General features: G+C 42.3%; 1 protein-coding gene across 1 annotated transcript; it reads left to right on the top strand.

Annotated features, from left to right (window-relative positions):
- On the top strand, positions 1-10478 carry LOC136303910 (inhibitor of nuclear factor kappa-B kinase subunit beta-like). Its single transcript, XM_066207609.1, is given in 21 exon segments — positions 1-32; positions 209-326; positions 1047-1116; positions 1534-1622; positions 2088-2177; positions 2564-2627; positions 2630-2687; positions 3017-3124; positions 3432-3561; positions 4004-4198; positions 4435-4496; positions 4498-4547; positions 4902-5025; positions 5279-5430; positions 5544-5605; positions 6022-6131; positions 6388-6437; positions 7233-7380; positions 7584-7711; positions 8429-8519; positions 9052-10478. Coding segments are annotated over 18 exon segments (1575 nt in total). The 3' UTR covers positions 7244-7380; positions 7584-7711; positions 8429-8519; positions 9052-10478.
- The last annotated feature ends 5914 nt before the right edge of the window (positions 10479-16392 follow it).

Below are 16392 nucleotides of genomic sequence, written 5' to 3' on the forward strand. Positions count from 1 at the left end.
ATGTTGAAGAAACACACTGTCTTCCGTATGAAGTGCCAGGAGTTAAAATGAGTCTAGATCCGTGAAAGATGGAAACCTTTAGAATTCACTAACTCAATTTCTCAAAGCATTTGTGACCATGTTGGGCTTTGCGTGGTGACCACGAGCACATGAAAGTGTATAGCAGTTTCAGAACATCATGTATACTTGCCTAATTTTTGTTCTACAGACTGAACCATCCCAATGTGGTGGCTGCCCACGATGTCCCTGAAGAGATGCAGAAGCTCGCACCAAATGACTTGCCATTGTTGGCCATGGAGTACTGCCAAGGTGGAGACCTCCGCAAGGTGGGGTCCCTAGGATGGTAACCTAGGAATGGATCACCTTCTGATCTGATCCTAGGTTTTCTACTGAAGTTTTCCCTTCAAACCTTTGCTTTCATACCCTGATGTTTCCTATTTCTAGTCATGGCATCAACAAGTGTTGGTGGCTTGGTCCTTGGTATTATGTTCAGCTTTTGAAGACTTAAGTGCTTTGTATTTTTTTAGGTGCAAGTGACACTGTGAGGAGTTTGCACACAGAGAATGAGGGCAAGTGTAGGGGACGTGCAACAGTATTTGAGTATGGCCAAGACCATTGTAGGGTAGGTGCATCTGTAGGCTGTACCCTTCCTGAAAGTGATGAACTCTTGTCTGTCATAGGAAGAGATAACACATGGTAGTTCTAATCCTAAGGCTTTTCTGACCTTTGCTATAATCTGCCCATAGCTAAAACACAGACCTTAGGCCTCAGATTGGAGTTGATAGTGTCAGGCAAAGAGGGATGGAACAAATAGGAGGATGAAAACGGGATGACAGTGACTTCTTTCATCTTCTTTCCCATGCAATCAAACCAAGGCACAAAGCTGTAATTGCTGCTACTGCAGGTCACAGTCCATAGAGTTTTGTGCTTCTGGAGAATTTAATTGCTGTTGCTGAAACTTCTTGCATCCCTGAGAATTTGTGGAACTCTGGAGTTCATTCGGGATAGAGAAGGGAAAGACTACATTCTGTGTTCCTTACTTGCAGTACCTGAACCAGCTGGAGAATTGCTGTGGCTTGCGGGAAGAAGCTATTCTTATCTTGTTATCTGACATTGGTAAGTGGTGGCAGTACCTTCAGTTGTCTGAACTATGGAAACCCTTTTAGTCCTGAGTCCACTCTCCAAATATACAGTAGTGACCTTAGTGACTCCATTTCAGATTGACCTTTTATGATCTTGATCATCTCCCAAAAGTGTTGGGAGTCTGGGGAGGTTCTTGCCTACTGGAAGCTAGCCAGCATTACTACAGTTTACAGGAAGGATGTGAGGGAACATCCAGAGAGAGAACTCAATTTGTGTCCAGAGTTCTATGGTGCTGACTTTACCCCTTACACTCAGCGTTTCGTTGTATGTTTGATTGTACAAGGTCTGATGTGAAAGCCATGCTTATTACTAGATAGAGTAGATGAATCCTTACTGAGCTCATGCTAGGTACTGTTACTTAGCTCTAACAACTGGCTTTTTCTGTCTCAGCTTCTGCTCTCAGATACCTTCATGAGAACAGGATCATCCATAGAGACTTGAAGCCAGAGAACATTGTGCTGCAGCAAGGAGAGCAAAGGGTAAGCAGGAAGCCGTCGTCTCTACCTGCACAGACAAGTAAACTTACAAGGAACCTGCATGTGCTTCATGCAGTTACATGGTCCCTCTGCAAGAGCGCTCAGCCCAGGATAACACCCGTCTCAGGTCACTGTCACATAGTATTCTGTGTGCAGCTGAGGTGAGACGTTGTATTAGACGTCTGTTAACACCTGACATTTTGACTTTCAACTATTAAGGAAAGAAGCAGACTGTCCTGATTGACCAAAGATCGGAAGGAGCTAGAGGCGTAACTGCTAAGTGTGCTACAACACCTTCAAATTCATTGTGGTTTTAGAAATCTACAGTAGCCTCCCATTTCTGCTTCTATCTCTTCACTGGCACCTTTCCTGCATAGCTTTGAAGAGCCAGACCTTTTCTTTCTGCTGTATGATGTGCTTTTAACAGGACTTCAGTCTGGCATTCTTATTCTCTGTTGTGTGTTTCAGTTAATACACAAAATCATTGACCTTGGTTATGCTAAGGAGTTGGATCAGGGGAGCCTGTGCACATCCTTTGTTGGGACTCTGCAGTACTTGGTAAGAAAGGAATTCAGCTAGAAGAGCAGCTACTGCTTTCTAGTGGGATAGAATTAACTGTTACCAAGCTTTGGGCTGGGATTAGGTACTTGCACGGTATGGGGTGCATTTGTGGTGCTGAAGCTAGCAAAGGTGACTGCTTTTTTGCTGACACTGGGTTTTGCTGAGACTGGCTTTTGTGCTACCTGCATCTGTTATAAATAAGCAGGAGTGCCAGTAACCTATGCTACTCACTCCAGGAGGGTCTTAAAGCACGTGAGAGGCAGTGTTCAGTAATGTCTTTAATTATTTGTACAAATGTTAATGAGATGTTAAGGGACAGAGAAAGCTGAGAGCTTTCTGGCCAAAGCCATCTGGCTTTGTCTCATGCGTGTAAACTGTATCAGGCCCCAGAGCTGCTGGAACAGCAGAAGTATAGGGTGACAGTGGATTCCTGGAGCTTTGGCATGCTTCCTTTGAGTGCATTACAGGCTTCCGACCATTCCTACCCAACTGGCAGCCAGTGCAATGGTGAGTGAACCGTGGCTGGGTGGTAAGTGGGCATGATGTGACTTTCCTGTTTACAGGAAGCAGAAGTGTGGTCCCTTGATTCTGAGGATAATATCCCCATGTTTCTTGCCCTTTTGGAAAGTGACCCCTTTCACGGGGGCTTGACTCACCTGAGCAAGTTCAGCATTCCTGATCCTTGCTCTATGTGATAAGGGCTGACTCCCGCAGGGCAGGTAACAGAAACCAAAGTGGCATCTGTATTATATGTCAAGAGTAGCTTTCAAGAGCCTACTAGCATGCAGGCTGGGAAAGGCGGGCAATTTTTTCACCATTGTACTCGCTTACATTAGGCATACAAAAGTGCATCAGAAGAGTGAGCTGGATATTGTTGTTTCAGAAGACTTATCCGGAGAAGTCAAGTTTTCTAGCAGTTTGCCCTGCCCCAACAATCTAAACAGGTGAGTACTAAAAATTGCTGTGCTGAGATAAACTGATTCTTCTGCAAAAGGACCAAGTTTGTGTTATATGCCTTACTGTGTTAATCTGTGAATACATTGAGTGCGTGACACAGGCAGTACTACTGTCACTTGTCAGACTTGTGTAGTCTTGGTTTCTGCCTTCTAAACACTGCGTTTGTGATGGGGAGAGGTGGAGTGCTGGAGGGAGAAGGAGGGGGGCAGTTTTGTCAGTCCTCCCACACAGAACAGGCCGTATCGTTACTGCCAATGCACTTTTACCTTTTCTGATCTGGTTTTTGTTGTTCAGTGTTTTGTCTGGGAGGCTGGAGAAATGGCCGCAACTCATGGTAATGTGGCACCCACGTCAGAGAGGTACAGATCCTACCTATGGACCCAATGGGTGTTTCAAAGCATTGGATGACATTTTGAACTTGAAGGTAAGCAATATGTCTGTATTAGCCTAAAAAGTTTTCCAGAGAGCAGTTTCCTGAGCCTCTGAATCCTGGACTTAGGAGGAAGAGTGAGGCAGAAACTCATAGAACTGTCTCCTGATCGTTAGTGACAGGTGCTTTCCTCTTGCTTCTTTGAGGACAAATACTCCCTGAGCTTGTTGGGAGTAGCGAATAGCTTCTGTGCATGCTTGGTTCCATATTCTGATAGAGGATTCTACAGGTATTTAACTGCCATGTGGCCTCTCTTCCACTTGATGGAGGACAAGAACTTTGCCATAATGTTAGGAAGTAGCTGTAAAGTGACTTCTTGATTCTGCCAAGTGCTTTGAAGAGTTTCTTGGTGGTCATTTTTTCGGTCCCTCAATCTCTGCTCTAAGATGACCAATGTATCTTCAGCCTTTCTCATGCCATGCTACTCTTCTGGTAGGTGCTTCACGCTTTGAACATGGTTACGGGAACTGTGCACACCTACCCTGTGACAGAGGAAGAGACTCTGCAGAGTGTGAAGGCCAGGATTCAGTCAGATACAGGAATTCCAGAACAGGACCAGGAACTAGTGCAGGAAGCAGGACTTGAATTGTTTTCTCAGAAGTTGGTCACTAAACATACAGCTGATGGCAAGGTGAGTCTCGGTATTCCCTTTCTTAAGTTTGAGTGAATCAGAAGTCACTGCACTCGCTTTGGGATCACAGCACTCCCTGCTGTTGTGGCATGCTTTTGTCATGGTAACCTCACAGACCTAACAGCCACTGTTGCCTTTGGTGCTCTGTGTTTGTTTGAGGAGGACTCTTCTGTTTGTGGTGTTGCCAAGGCTTGCTCTTCCCAAGAAAACCTGGTTGGGTCTTTTGTCTTGTGCAGGGGAATGATACTGCAGCAGCAGACACAGACCTTCTCTTCCTCTTTGATAACAAGAAAGTTTCCTGAGGCTCAGGTGGCCTTGCGTCCTCATCCAGAAAGTGTTGGCTGCATCCGTAAGGACTCCTCTGGCATGAATATGAAGGGCGGGGCGGGGTCAGTGTTGAGAGGGGCGTCTGTGTTTTGTGGTCTGTATCATGCACAAAGAGTAGAGGGAGCTTTTGCGTATTGGGACTGAAGAAGCAGTAAAATGGACTGTCATTCATTCAGTTTATCAGAATAACTAAAAAAGGGAGGTGTTTGATTTTGACATGCTAGGGGAGCTGCACAGGGGTTATCCAGCTCTAGGCTTTGCAGGCAGTAACATGCCCCTCAAAGGAGCAATGTTTTGGTCTGGTTTGTGATAACACAGTATTCCTGCTTCACGCTGATATGTACATTTCCCTTTCTCCCACCTCCTCTGTTTTCAGTTCAGGATCCAAAGAAGAATCTCCACTTTTTCCAGTTGCGGGAAGTGTGGGGTCAGATCTGGCAGACGATGCGGATGCTGAAAGAGGACTGTAATCGGCTTCAGCAGGGGCAGCGAGCAGCCATGTACGGTGGCCGTTTCTCCACAATACTTATCTCTGTCTTTGTGCGCTGGTGGAAGGGAAGACAGAAATGGGACCCTGTTGGAATGGGGAAGCCCGTGATTGGAGCTGTATGCAATTCATGAAAAGTGGAGAGTTAGCCCTTTGGCACAACTGCATTTGTCCTCAGCGCTATCTCAAGTATCTGTTTTGGATGTAAATGAAAGCCTGGTGGATTTCTACTTTCAGAGGCTAATAGGACCTTCTTGTCCTTGCAGGATGAATCTGTTGCGTTACAATAGTGCCCTCTGGAAGATGAAGAATTCTATGGCCTCCCTTTCTCAGCAGCTGGAAGCAAAGCTGGACTTCTTTAAAACAAGCATCCAAATTGACCTGGAAAAGTATAAAGAGCAGATTGAGTTTGGAGTTAGTGAGTATAGCATCTGGCAAACGGGTCTTTTCATGACTCTTCTCCTCACAAAAACACCTGCCTCCTTCTCTGTGAACCTGAGAAAGCCAGTCACCCTTCTTTGATTCCTGTAGCTTCTGAGAAGCTGCTGTTTGCCTGGAAAGAGATGGAGCAAGCTGTGGAACTTTGTGGGTGGGTATGTTTCTAAATCTAACTGCTAGTCATAAAGAGGTTTGTTTTTGTTATCTCTCCCCTCCTCCCCCTTTAGCTTCATTGTCCCTGCCTTAAATAGAAGCCCCTTGTATCTGCCCTGATGTCAGATTTCACATTGCCTTGGTTTGTGTGGCACAATTTTTGTCCATTATTAGTACTACATGAAGCTCATTCTGTTGTAAGGCTTAGGGGGAAACGGGAGATCTTGGCGAAGCCCCAGAAACGTCTTGGAATTTCCTTGAATTGAAACGACTCGTTTGTCTTTGGCCAAGGCTGCTGTTTGCATCTTGTTGGTTTGTTTAGAAATAAGAATGAGAAAGGAAGAACCAATGTGAGTGTGAGTGGTAGTGTCTCTAGGTATGAGACTGTTGTGTTGCTTATGTTCTACCCTGCTTTCAGGAAGATGATGTGGAGCAGGTAGTGAAGAGGATGATGGCCCTGCAGACAGACATCGTGGACCTGCAGAGAAGCCCGCTAGGTCGTAAACAAGGAGGAACACTGGAGGATTTGTGAGTTGAACTACCTTGAGCTTCAGATGCAGGAGTGTTTCTGGCTAAGCTTACTCACTAGAGGACAGTGAAAGGGCTGTTTCTTCCACCCAAATTGTGGGGGACTGGGAGCACTTTAACACTAAAGATGTTTTTTGACTCATCTGTCATTGTTCTGAAATGGCAGACAGGTATAGAAAAGATTTGAGTTCTCAAACTATTTGTTCCATGTTTTGGTTCTTTGGAAATCCTTTTCTTTCCTGCTTTTTTCTTCTAGAGAAGAACAAGCCAGAGAGCTGTACCGAAGACTCAGAGAGAAGCCAAGAGGTAAAAGACGCTTTAGCTCAAGGTCAGCTTGCTTTGTGTGTAACTTTGGAGGTGTAGTAACGATCATTGAGAAAACTAGCTGACTTCTAGGCCTGCCCAGACACTAGCAGCACATGGGCTCTCCTGGATTGCCTTTTCTCGAGAGGGAAGTCAGGGAGTCAGTTTCACACTAGGCCAGCCTTCCTTTCTTGGTGCTTTGTGAGCTGTTCTCGAAACTCCTCTGGAGCTCTTCTCAGAGCAGGCTGTTGCCATAAGCAACAAACAACCTTTCTGGGTAGAAAGGATGAAAGACACAACTGTTCCTTTGATACAGTCCCAACTCTCCTTTTCAAGTTCTTTAAATTTTGAAGAAGGTGGCTAAAATTCAGTGTAATTCATCCCACTCAAACTCGCATATCCTGAACTTTGGCTGTTTCAGGATTAAAGCAGTAGTGGAAATGAGCCGCTAAGAATCTTCTCACTCTGTCCTATAAACCGACCTTTCTGTGTAATATTGGCTCTCATTCCGGATCAGAGGACAGGCGGTGACAGCCAGGAAATAGTACGACTGCTTCTACAGGCAATCCAGACCTCTGAAAAAAAAGTTTGAGTCATTTATGCTCAGCTCAGGTGAGCTTTGTACATTTTATTCAGAGTTGAGAGAAGGTATTTTCTCTTCCAGCAAGAGAAAGTTTAAAACTCATTGCATATGACTCTTGAGATCTTGCAGTGTTAACAGAAAATAATTAACTTCAGAACTGTTCTCCTACTGCAGTGGCCCATGTGTGATCTGATTAGTTTTTATTTTTTTAATAGTAAAACTGTAGTTTGAAAACAGAAGGCATTGGAATTGTTCCCCAGAGTGGAGAAAGTGATGAATCTGATGAGTGAAGATGAGGAAACAGTTGTTAGGCTTCAGGAGAAACGACAGAAGGAACTGTGGAACTTGCTGAAAATTGCTTGTGTAAGTAAAATAAGAACTCCCCTTTAACCTGAGAATATGGTTTGTAGCACAGGCTACTGAAACAATAGAAAATTGAGTGTATCCTATGGTTCTTTTCTTTCTTTTGAATCAGTATGAAAGCCAAGTTCCAGGTTGTCTCATATTCCCGGCTGCTGAAAACTAGTGGGAACAATTACACTCTGAATATTCTGTGTTTTCTTCAGAGTAAAGTGCGTGGTCCTGTTACTGGCAGTCCAGAGAGCATGAACACATCCCGTCTTGGTAGCTCAGGTCAACTGCTGCTGCAAGTCCCTTCTGGAACATTCAATTTATCAGAATCTGTAAGAAAAAGGTGAGGCAAAGTCTGGAGTTCTTCGGCTGCTAATGCCACCACTACAAAGCTAGGCTTCCTGCTTTGTGCAATAATGGCACACAGGGTTTCTCATATTTTACGCTTTGTGTTCAGCTTGCATTGTCAGCAGCCTTAGTTTACTTGGTAGTTAAGACTTGCTGGGGCTTTCAGATCTTCCGTATGAAAATTGGGTATCATGCATGGCTTCACTTCCCCCAGCCTCAGTAACAAAAGTGGTTTTTTGGTTTTCTTCCTTTAATCTGAGATGGTTGGGCTCACTTGGAAGTACACTGCCAGCAAGAACTGATGAAGTATTGTCATGTAAGGTCACAGTAGCTGAGCTGTGTCATTGAGACTGCTGCATGCGTAGTTCCGGCTTGCTTAATTGAACTGGGTTACCACTTGGAATGAAAGACCTTGGTTTGTTTTTTTGCCTGTTGCCCCATCCTTAAGTTTATAGGCTTCTCAGCTTTTCCTCTAGCAGCAGTGTTTCCACCTAATAAGAACCCAATTCCATCTTGGAATACATTTCCTTTCCCCCGTTTGGTAAATCAGGGGCTGCCACCAACTTTTCAAGTTGCAGTATGAATTACAAGCCTATGTCCTGACTAACTTCAGTGTTCTGCAGCGTATCTGCCAGAAGTATTTCTTAATGATAGAGGCAGCATCTCTTTAAACTGCCACAGAAATTAATAGTGTAATAATTGCCCCTTTCAGTGAGGAGCTGCTGCTGGAATCTCGGGAACTTTGTAGCCAACTAGAAAATGTGATGCATGACACAATGAAGGATCAAGAGCAGAGTTTCTTGGTAATGTATTCACTCTTCTGTAAATGGACTAAGGAAGTGCCTGGCTTCGAAGTTCTGAATGTGCAACTTTGCCACCACTAACACAGCTAAATGAAATCTGCATTTTACTCATGGCCAGGGGGGAGAGTAGGAGATGCACAGAGATAGGAAGCACCGGTTCCCTCATAATCTGCGCCTGACATATTCTGCTTGCCAAAACTGGGAGCCACATGCTGGGAACTTGCTGCGCTAAACAGTAAAGGATGGGGCAAAGCACTTGGCTGTTGTACAAAACTACTGCAAAACTGCACACAAATTTGGGATGAGCGGGTGTCAGGGATCCTTAATTTAACAATGCAGAATATTGAAGAGAGAGTAAAATACTGGAGAGTGCAAGTAGGTTGTTTCCTTGACAGCAGTCACGTGGCTCATCATGAAATTGACCAATTTGTTCCCAGTAAATTTTTTATACCTCTTAACACACTTTACCTTTATTTTAGAAAAAGCTCAACTGTAGCCTGGTGTTGAATTTCATTTATTCTTTTGCCTCTAGACTGGAGCTGGCTGCAGCTTCAGGTAGAAGAAACAAACAATCCAGAACAAACCCAGATGTAGAATCACTCTGGTTGCCTCTGAAGCCATGCTGCTTTGGGAAGCCAACTGTGAAAAGCTGCTGCCTCTGAGAAGGGAATATCAGCTGCCTTCTACTGTCACCAACTGCTTATGTGATACATATGGCTTAGCTTTTAGTATCCACTTCTCAGACACTTTCACAAAGATACATTAGGGAATGCCTGTTCTAACTGCTTGGAGAATGTTCTTAATTGTGCCTTAAGACAGCAGATCTCTGTCCTGATACGTCTTCCCTTGGGCATCGCCTGTGGCTGTTTTGCTGCATTTTAGGCTTTCTAATGAACAATGGACAAGGTATACCCAGTCACTGGTAGATGTCACCTTCCTAATGAACTGTGAACTTAATTGCTTAACTTTGCTGATTTGCACTTTTTTTCTTTAAGTGTAATGGTTGTACTTACCTAATACTTGTTTCCTGTATGGGAACGAAATTATCTAAAACATGTAAACTTTTGGTTTGCTCTTTTTGATTCGCTCAATAACACTATAATGGAAAAAACTGCTTTCACTGTGCAGGTCTCTAAAACGTGAGAGGTGTAAGAATGTTAGCCTGGAAACCAAAGAAGGAAATCTTCAGTGTACAGGTATCGTGTAACAAAGCATTTGCAGATTATCTATTAACCATGCTTAAAGTTGCATGAAAAGATGAAAAAAAGACCAAAAAACCCAGCTGGATGGAACCTTGGTGAGAGTCAACACACACCAACCTTGTGTTCTGACTGTGACCAATTTATTTCATTCTGTTCTAACCCCAAATTTCCACTACAACACAGAGACCTCCTTTTATAAAAGGCTGTGAAGTATAGGACATGCAAAATGCAATACAATAATAGGGAGAGGTTGGATTTTCTTTTGTTTTTTTTTGAACAGATTTAAAATACAGGAAACTGAAATGTGGCACAAACATCACAACTTCCATGCATGCCTTCAAGTGTCTTCCTTTGTTGTGCTGGCACACTCTGGACTTCAGCATTGGGTTAAAGTCATTCTTGGGCAGAGTAGAAAGTTCACACTTCTTCAAATTTCCGAGTAATATTAAGGCTGAAATGCACCGGGTACACTTTTCCTTCATCTTCCAGAGCACCACCAGTTGTTTTACTTAAAGCTGTGTTAGGCTTCCAGCTCAAATCCCAGCCCAATTTTGTGACCTCCAGCACTGAAATTCTTGCCATCAATCAAGCCTGAGAGGGTCAGCTTTACACCTACAAAAGCAAGTCACGAGAACCATCATGCACTGACATCCCAGTACAGTGCTCTTCCTCAGGTCCTTGACCTCACTAATGTGGCTTAGTTGCCACAGGAACTTGCATACACAGACATCCTTTAGTTCTCTGAGTCTGCGTAGACTTCTAGCTCCTTTGTTCATCTAGTCTGTTCTTAAGATGACAGTGAATTATACCGTAGTGTAGTACTTAACACCATTTGCTGCTACCAGTGAGAACTGCGTACCAGGTCGAAGGGCATGAGTGTAACCAATTCCAATGAGGCTGGCATTGTTCACTTTAGCCTATAAAAAAAAAATCACAGTATTTATAAACTGTGTAAGTATTCATACAGAAGAATCTCAGTCCCCTGAGAAGGTGGCCTATGCATTAACACTCTTGAGCTACTTGGAGACCAACCTCTCTTAGAAGCATGTTCCAATCTTTTCCTTTTCTCAGGAGTTTTCAGCTTAAGCAAATGGTGCGAATTCTGCCTTCAGAGAATGCCATGCTGTTTTTCACTGCCTCGTCTATTATGTCTTTATATCTTTTAAAGAGCTACTTACTGCAGTCCCTCAGAGCCTGTCTTGTTCACATCACTCAGGAGTGATTTTCTTTTTTCTTCTAATGAGCAAGAAATACATGAATATGCAATCCCCTTTTTGCATTACTAAGTTTTGAGCTCTTAACAACAGTATTTCTCATTTTCAATTTTGGTTCAGTGGTCCTGGAACTAATTGTTGTTTTGAAACATAAATGCTTGCTACTTCAGTTCTTGGTCTTAAAACACACACGTCAGCTAACTTTCAATGGTTAACTTACTGTTAGGAGAAGGCTGTAAGCTCAGGTAAACTTCCACCATTGTAATTATAATATGGTTTTACATTATGGATTTAAGAATTAAAAGGACACTTTCATTGTCTTTTAAAAGACATTTTTCAGCACAGTAGCATGCTATTCCAAGCACACTAGTCAGACTATTTCACTATGGACAAAATTATATTTAAGATTTCTTTTCCTCCATAAGTTCACAAGTACGATGTGTGAGGTCCCAGTTTAAATTTGTACCACAACAGAAGCCACAGTTCGCAATCTACCATACTTCCTCAGTAACTAGTTCAAGCAACTGCTTCATTACAAATTTTCAGTATTTAGGGGAGCTTGAAATACTCATTTCTGTAACAAAATTCTTACCACAACGGAAGTCTTCTCATCCATTTGGTACTTTCCAGCAATACCAAAACGTGTGTTGTTACTGCCAGCAGTCCATGCAAGATTGACTGATGTCTCAACCTTATTAGTAACCTTCTGATAAACAGACCCACCAAACTCAGTGCTGTCATTCCTGTTTGTAATAGATGCAAGTGTGTCAGGCCTTGCTTTGTTTAGTAACTCTTTAGATTAACCCTTCCCCACAATGATTTGACATTATCTCCTAAAATGAACCAAGAGATCCAATACTTCCCTGAACCCAGGCTCACTACTTCCTAGCTGGAGCTGGCAGACTCCTGCTCCTATTTTTTTTTGCACAAAGCATGTTTTGCTTGCAGAACGGAACAAGACTTGCCAGAGACCTACAGTTTAAGGTTCTGACAAAAAAAACCAAACCAAACAAGCCAAAAACAAAACCAACCCACCCAGATAACCTGGTTGCTTGTCTCAAGTAAGCCAGTGTGCAGTAACACATAAAGGAGACTTCAGTTATGAGAATAAGACTGAAAACAATGCTGTTGCATTATAATCGTTTAAATACACCATCTTCAGAGCGTCTCAGGCCACCTGAATGCCAAGATTAGGGCTACGCAGTGATGACAGCTGGAAACAAACACAATGCCATGCATGCCTTTCTCCTTCATCGTGGGCATTTCTGAGGGAGAAAGTTTCTGTCTGGAGAGTGTGATTGATAACTGGCTAGCTGCAAAAGGTCACGTAGACATGAGGGAGCTTTGCTGAGCACACAGGCACTCTCATGAGAACCAGCAAGGCAGCAAGCTTCGCATGTCCTTGAGCACAGCTGGGATACGATAACAAGACCTTGTAGCTGAAAGATATGAGGGAGAAGCACGGTAAAACAAAAACTTACTCAAACTATGTAACCACAAAGAAATGTAGAAAGAGGCGTAGCTGACTTTTAGTCTGAGCACCAATCCTGAGCTTAACTTTTGAAATATGCATGAGCTTATTAGTGTTATTATAAAAGCATTGTATGAATTATCAATAAACGAGATTTGCCGATCACTCATATTGAGTGCCACATTTCTCCCGCCACGGATTTCCCACAAGAACAGACCTTCCAGTTCTTAAAATCTTCTTAGTAGGAGGTGTGATGGTGCACTTTGACTAAATTGTGGTCAATTCTGTCTCCTAATAGCTGGCATCTTCAGATTCTACTGGAGGTGTTGTGAATGTCTTTTCAAGAGTTGAGAAGGAAAGTGTCTTTTAAGGATTCTGATCTTCCAGTGTGATGCGTAGATACCAGTCAACATGTAGACTGATGACAGGCACAGACAGTATTCTTGGCAATTGCTTAGAAAATAAACAAAACATCAGGCAGTAGAATAATCCTGTCAACAAGGAGGATAACAGTAACTTTTCCAAGGCACAAATGTCAATGTCACTTTCAGTTACATTGCAGGAAAAAATGGTAAAAGAAATGGGTGTGACCCAGAGTTCCCACAGCCAAGAGGATATGTGAGTACCAGTTTGGCTGAAATGACTGTTGCTTGTCATTCCCCAGTGACAGTTTGGAGAAGTCATCACAGGCTCTTTTAATTTGTGAATACTGATGTGTATAAGTCAGGTGTCGGTATATGTATTTTCACATCCTTTTTTTTGCTTTTTCCATTGTGCTGCAGGTAATCTCAGAACAGCAGTGGCTGTGCTGAAGCAATATAAATAATAATCTCTGATTTTTTCCAATGATGTTTGATTGCCAAGTGATATCCTCAGCAAAGTTGGTCAGACCCTCTCAGTCCTACTCCTTGTAGCTACTGAGTACTGAGATTGTGGAAGGCCTTACTGAAGCTGACAGAAGTAATTTTCATTGCCTTCAGTGACTTTTCAATTGGGCTGAAAGTGCTGGTTGGTCTCAAAAATACTTTGTGAGCTTTGATCTAATGAGTGGAGACCAGTGGTAAATCAAAATGGAAGGAAGAGCTTTGTGGGCAAAATGCAGTACAGGTTAATTTGCTTTTTCAAATTCTAACTTATTTAAATTTTACATCGGAAGTTGTGGAGGTCTAAATCCCTACTACCACCTTAAGGCATCTCTGCCTCATCATTGCTTAAGACACTGACTGAATGCACATAGTTTAATTTAAAGTTGATTGCATTTAACAACAGAGTTTTTTAAAGCCTTTAGTCATGTAATAATGGTAGATAGCGCTTCATTTAGTCAAGAATGACCCGATACAGTTATCTATCATTTACATTAGCAATGTTGAACCGACAGTAAATTCAATTAATTCTTCAATTTTATGCTCTTAACATTTAAAAACCTAAATCCACTTTAAAATCAATTTGCATTATTTTGAGGATGGGATTCTTAATGTTAAGCTCCTATTAAATCCGCATTTTCTCTACTCTAAGGTTGCTTTGAATTTTTTTGTCATGTTTTTGTGGAATGTTGGTCTTAAGCAGTTTTTGTGGGTTTGTCTGTGACTTAAGGAGCTCTCTATTGGATACTGATCTATGCAGTTGAAATAGAACACTGGAAAAACATGATTTATAACAAGTGTTCTCATAGCAGACCAGGAGGTTGGGTTGATATTTCTTCTTCTTCCATCAAGGAACACCCATGGCTGTGGGCTATAATTTATAACAACAGTGTTGCTTTGACCGGTTTTGGTTACTGTGGGCTTGTTTTCAGGAATGATGAGTATGTAGTTATCCCATCTTGAAAGAAATACATAGCACATGTGCTTATTTGGATTAATTAGTATGGTTTTATATCACAGTTGATAGAAAGCTGGAAGAAAAGCCCAAGAGTAAAGGAATAAAGGAGGCAAACCAAACAACTGAGGGTTGTGACTGTGGTTAAAGTCCCTTATGAATTCTGAGTGCTCCAGCACCGGTTTTCTGTGAGTCACTCTTTGAAGCTGCCTTATCATTTTGTTATATATATTCCAATATATGTCAGTCCTGTCAGACCCTAGAGAGAACACTTGCAGTGAGTAATTTCAGGTCTGAGTGCCACAACCAGGCTGCTGAGAAAGCTGGCCCAGCCTTTTTTGTTCTTGGTGTTTCTGATGGTTTGAGCTGCAAGTTCACTCAGCTGAGCTGCTTTGTGCTCCAGCTCTGTTTCTTTAGTGATGCTGCAATACTTGCTGCACGGCAACTCAATTGGAAAACAAAGAAATTAATGATACAGACAGAAGGTCTGTTCCCAAAGCAGGGTGAAATTCTGGTGGAAGGGCTTCTGCTGCTTGAATTTTAAACACTGTGCTGTGAAACCTCTCACGTCATCTGTGGGTTAGTGGTTGTATCACCTGGGATAGTCCATCCAGGCCCTGTTGATGCAAACGTGCTTTTCACTGGTGCTGCTCCCTATTTTGGAGAATATCTGAAAATAAGGTGTGAGCAAGTACTGAAAATTTCAATTTTTGCTCCTATTTACCCACTTGCCTGCTGTTTTAATTTTGAAGTAGGGTGTCAGATAGAATCTGTCTAATGGCAGCGGTGTAAATAGCATGCCTTCAGTTCCAAACTGAAACCCCTTGCAATCAGCAGATGTCCCAGCTCAAGGAAAATGGGTTGCAAGCCCAAAACATTCACTTTCCCTGCCTCATTTCTTATGGTCTTACCAAGGAAATAGCCAGACTTGGATTGTGCTTACTCTTTGCAATGAAGAAGTTGTTAATGCTGCGTTTTCATGCTCCCATCGTCGCTGTACTCCAAATGTCTGTTCTGTGGAATGGGCAGGATTAGGCTGTTTAAGACAAAGCCACTCCACATTTACAGTGCCTGTAAGGTCCATAGTAAGAGCCCTAAATAGAAGTATCATTTCCAAGATGCCTTCTATTTTACAAGCAGCCAAACAGAAAATGAAACCCTGGGTTGAATTGTAGTCTTCCTGAAGGAAGTGTCAAAGCCTAACAAGGGAGCTTGACCCAGCTTTGTACTTGTTGTTCAGTGAAATAAACTTTAATTGTTAATGAATCCAAACACTGTTAATGAATCCAGTACTACTACTTTACTGAAAAAAGCTGCAATTACTGGACAATCCCCTGATTTTCAGCTGCTGTAAATCACTCTATCTTCACAGAATGGAGAGGGGCACTTCATTTAACAACACTGAAGAATTAAGACAGGGAAATGGCATAAAAATCAGAAAGGATCTTAGGATTATAATCAGGGGAAACAGAGTAAAGAAAAACATGTAAAGTTGGGTGTTGCTTCTGTGAAAAGAGAAGTTGTACATCCATGTGCATGTAGCTGCATTAAGGAAAAGCATTAGTATTCAAGCCAAATGATGTCATGGAAAAACCGGTTTGTTTTTTTTAAGCATGCAAAACTTCTGTCAGTTGAAAGGGGATAAGAACAGCATATTAATCAATTTGCCTCCTTACCTGTTGTTTTGTGAAGTAGTTAGGATTGCTGGCATTTTCCATCTGGAATTTTATGCCAGTGGCAGATCCCTGACTGTGATGGTAGAAGGGTAAGGACCTCATCCAAATGCATCAACAGGAATAGTGTTTCACTGTGAAACTGCCAAGTATTTCAGACCGGTGCCTAATGATGCAAAAACTTGTTGTAATTATGTGTGAAGTGTAATTTATCTAATGTAATTATGAGATGTTTAGAGCCAGTCATTTGAAATAGACTCCACTTCTCTGTTAGTTTTTGACATTGGAAAGACTGTAATCATGTTGCAGACCATCAGCCCTTGGATTAAAATTTCAACCTACAGTGAGCTTCAAACTGCTTTGCATTTACCCTTAGAAGAAAAGGGAGGTTGAATAAATTTTGTTACGTTGATTTATCTTAGGAAAATGGGTGTCAAGGTTCTGAATTACAGTAATTATTGTAAGCATGTAAAATATTATCAACTACAAGATACA

This window comes from Chamaea fasciata, unplaced genomic scaffold (genome assembly GCF_029207755.1).
Source record: "Chamaea fasciata isolate MVZ Bird 193981 ecotype frontalis unplaced genomic scaffold, bChaFas1.0.hap1 SCAF_43, whole genome shotgun sequence".
Classification (NCBI taxonomy): Eukaryota; Metazoa; Chordata; class Aves; order Passeriformes; family Sylviidae; genus Chamaea; species Chamaea fasciata.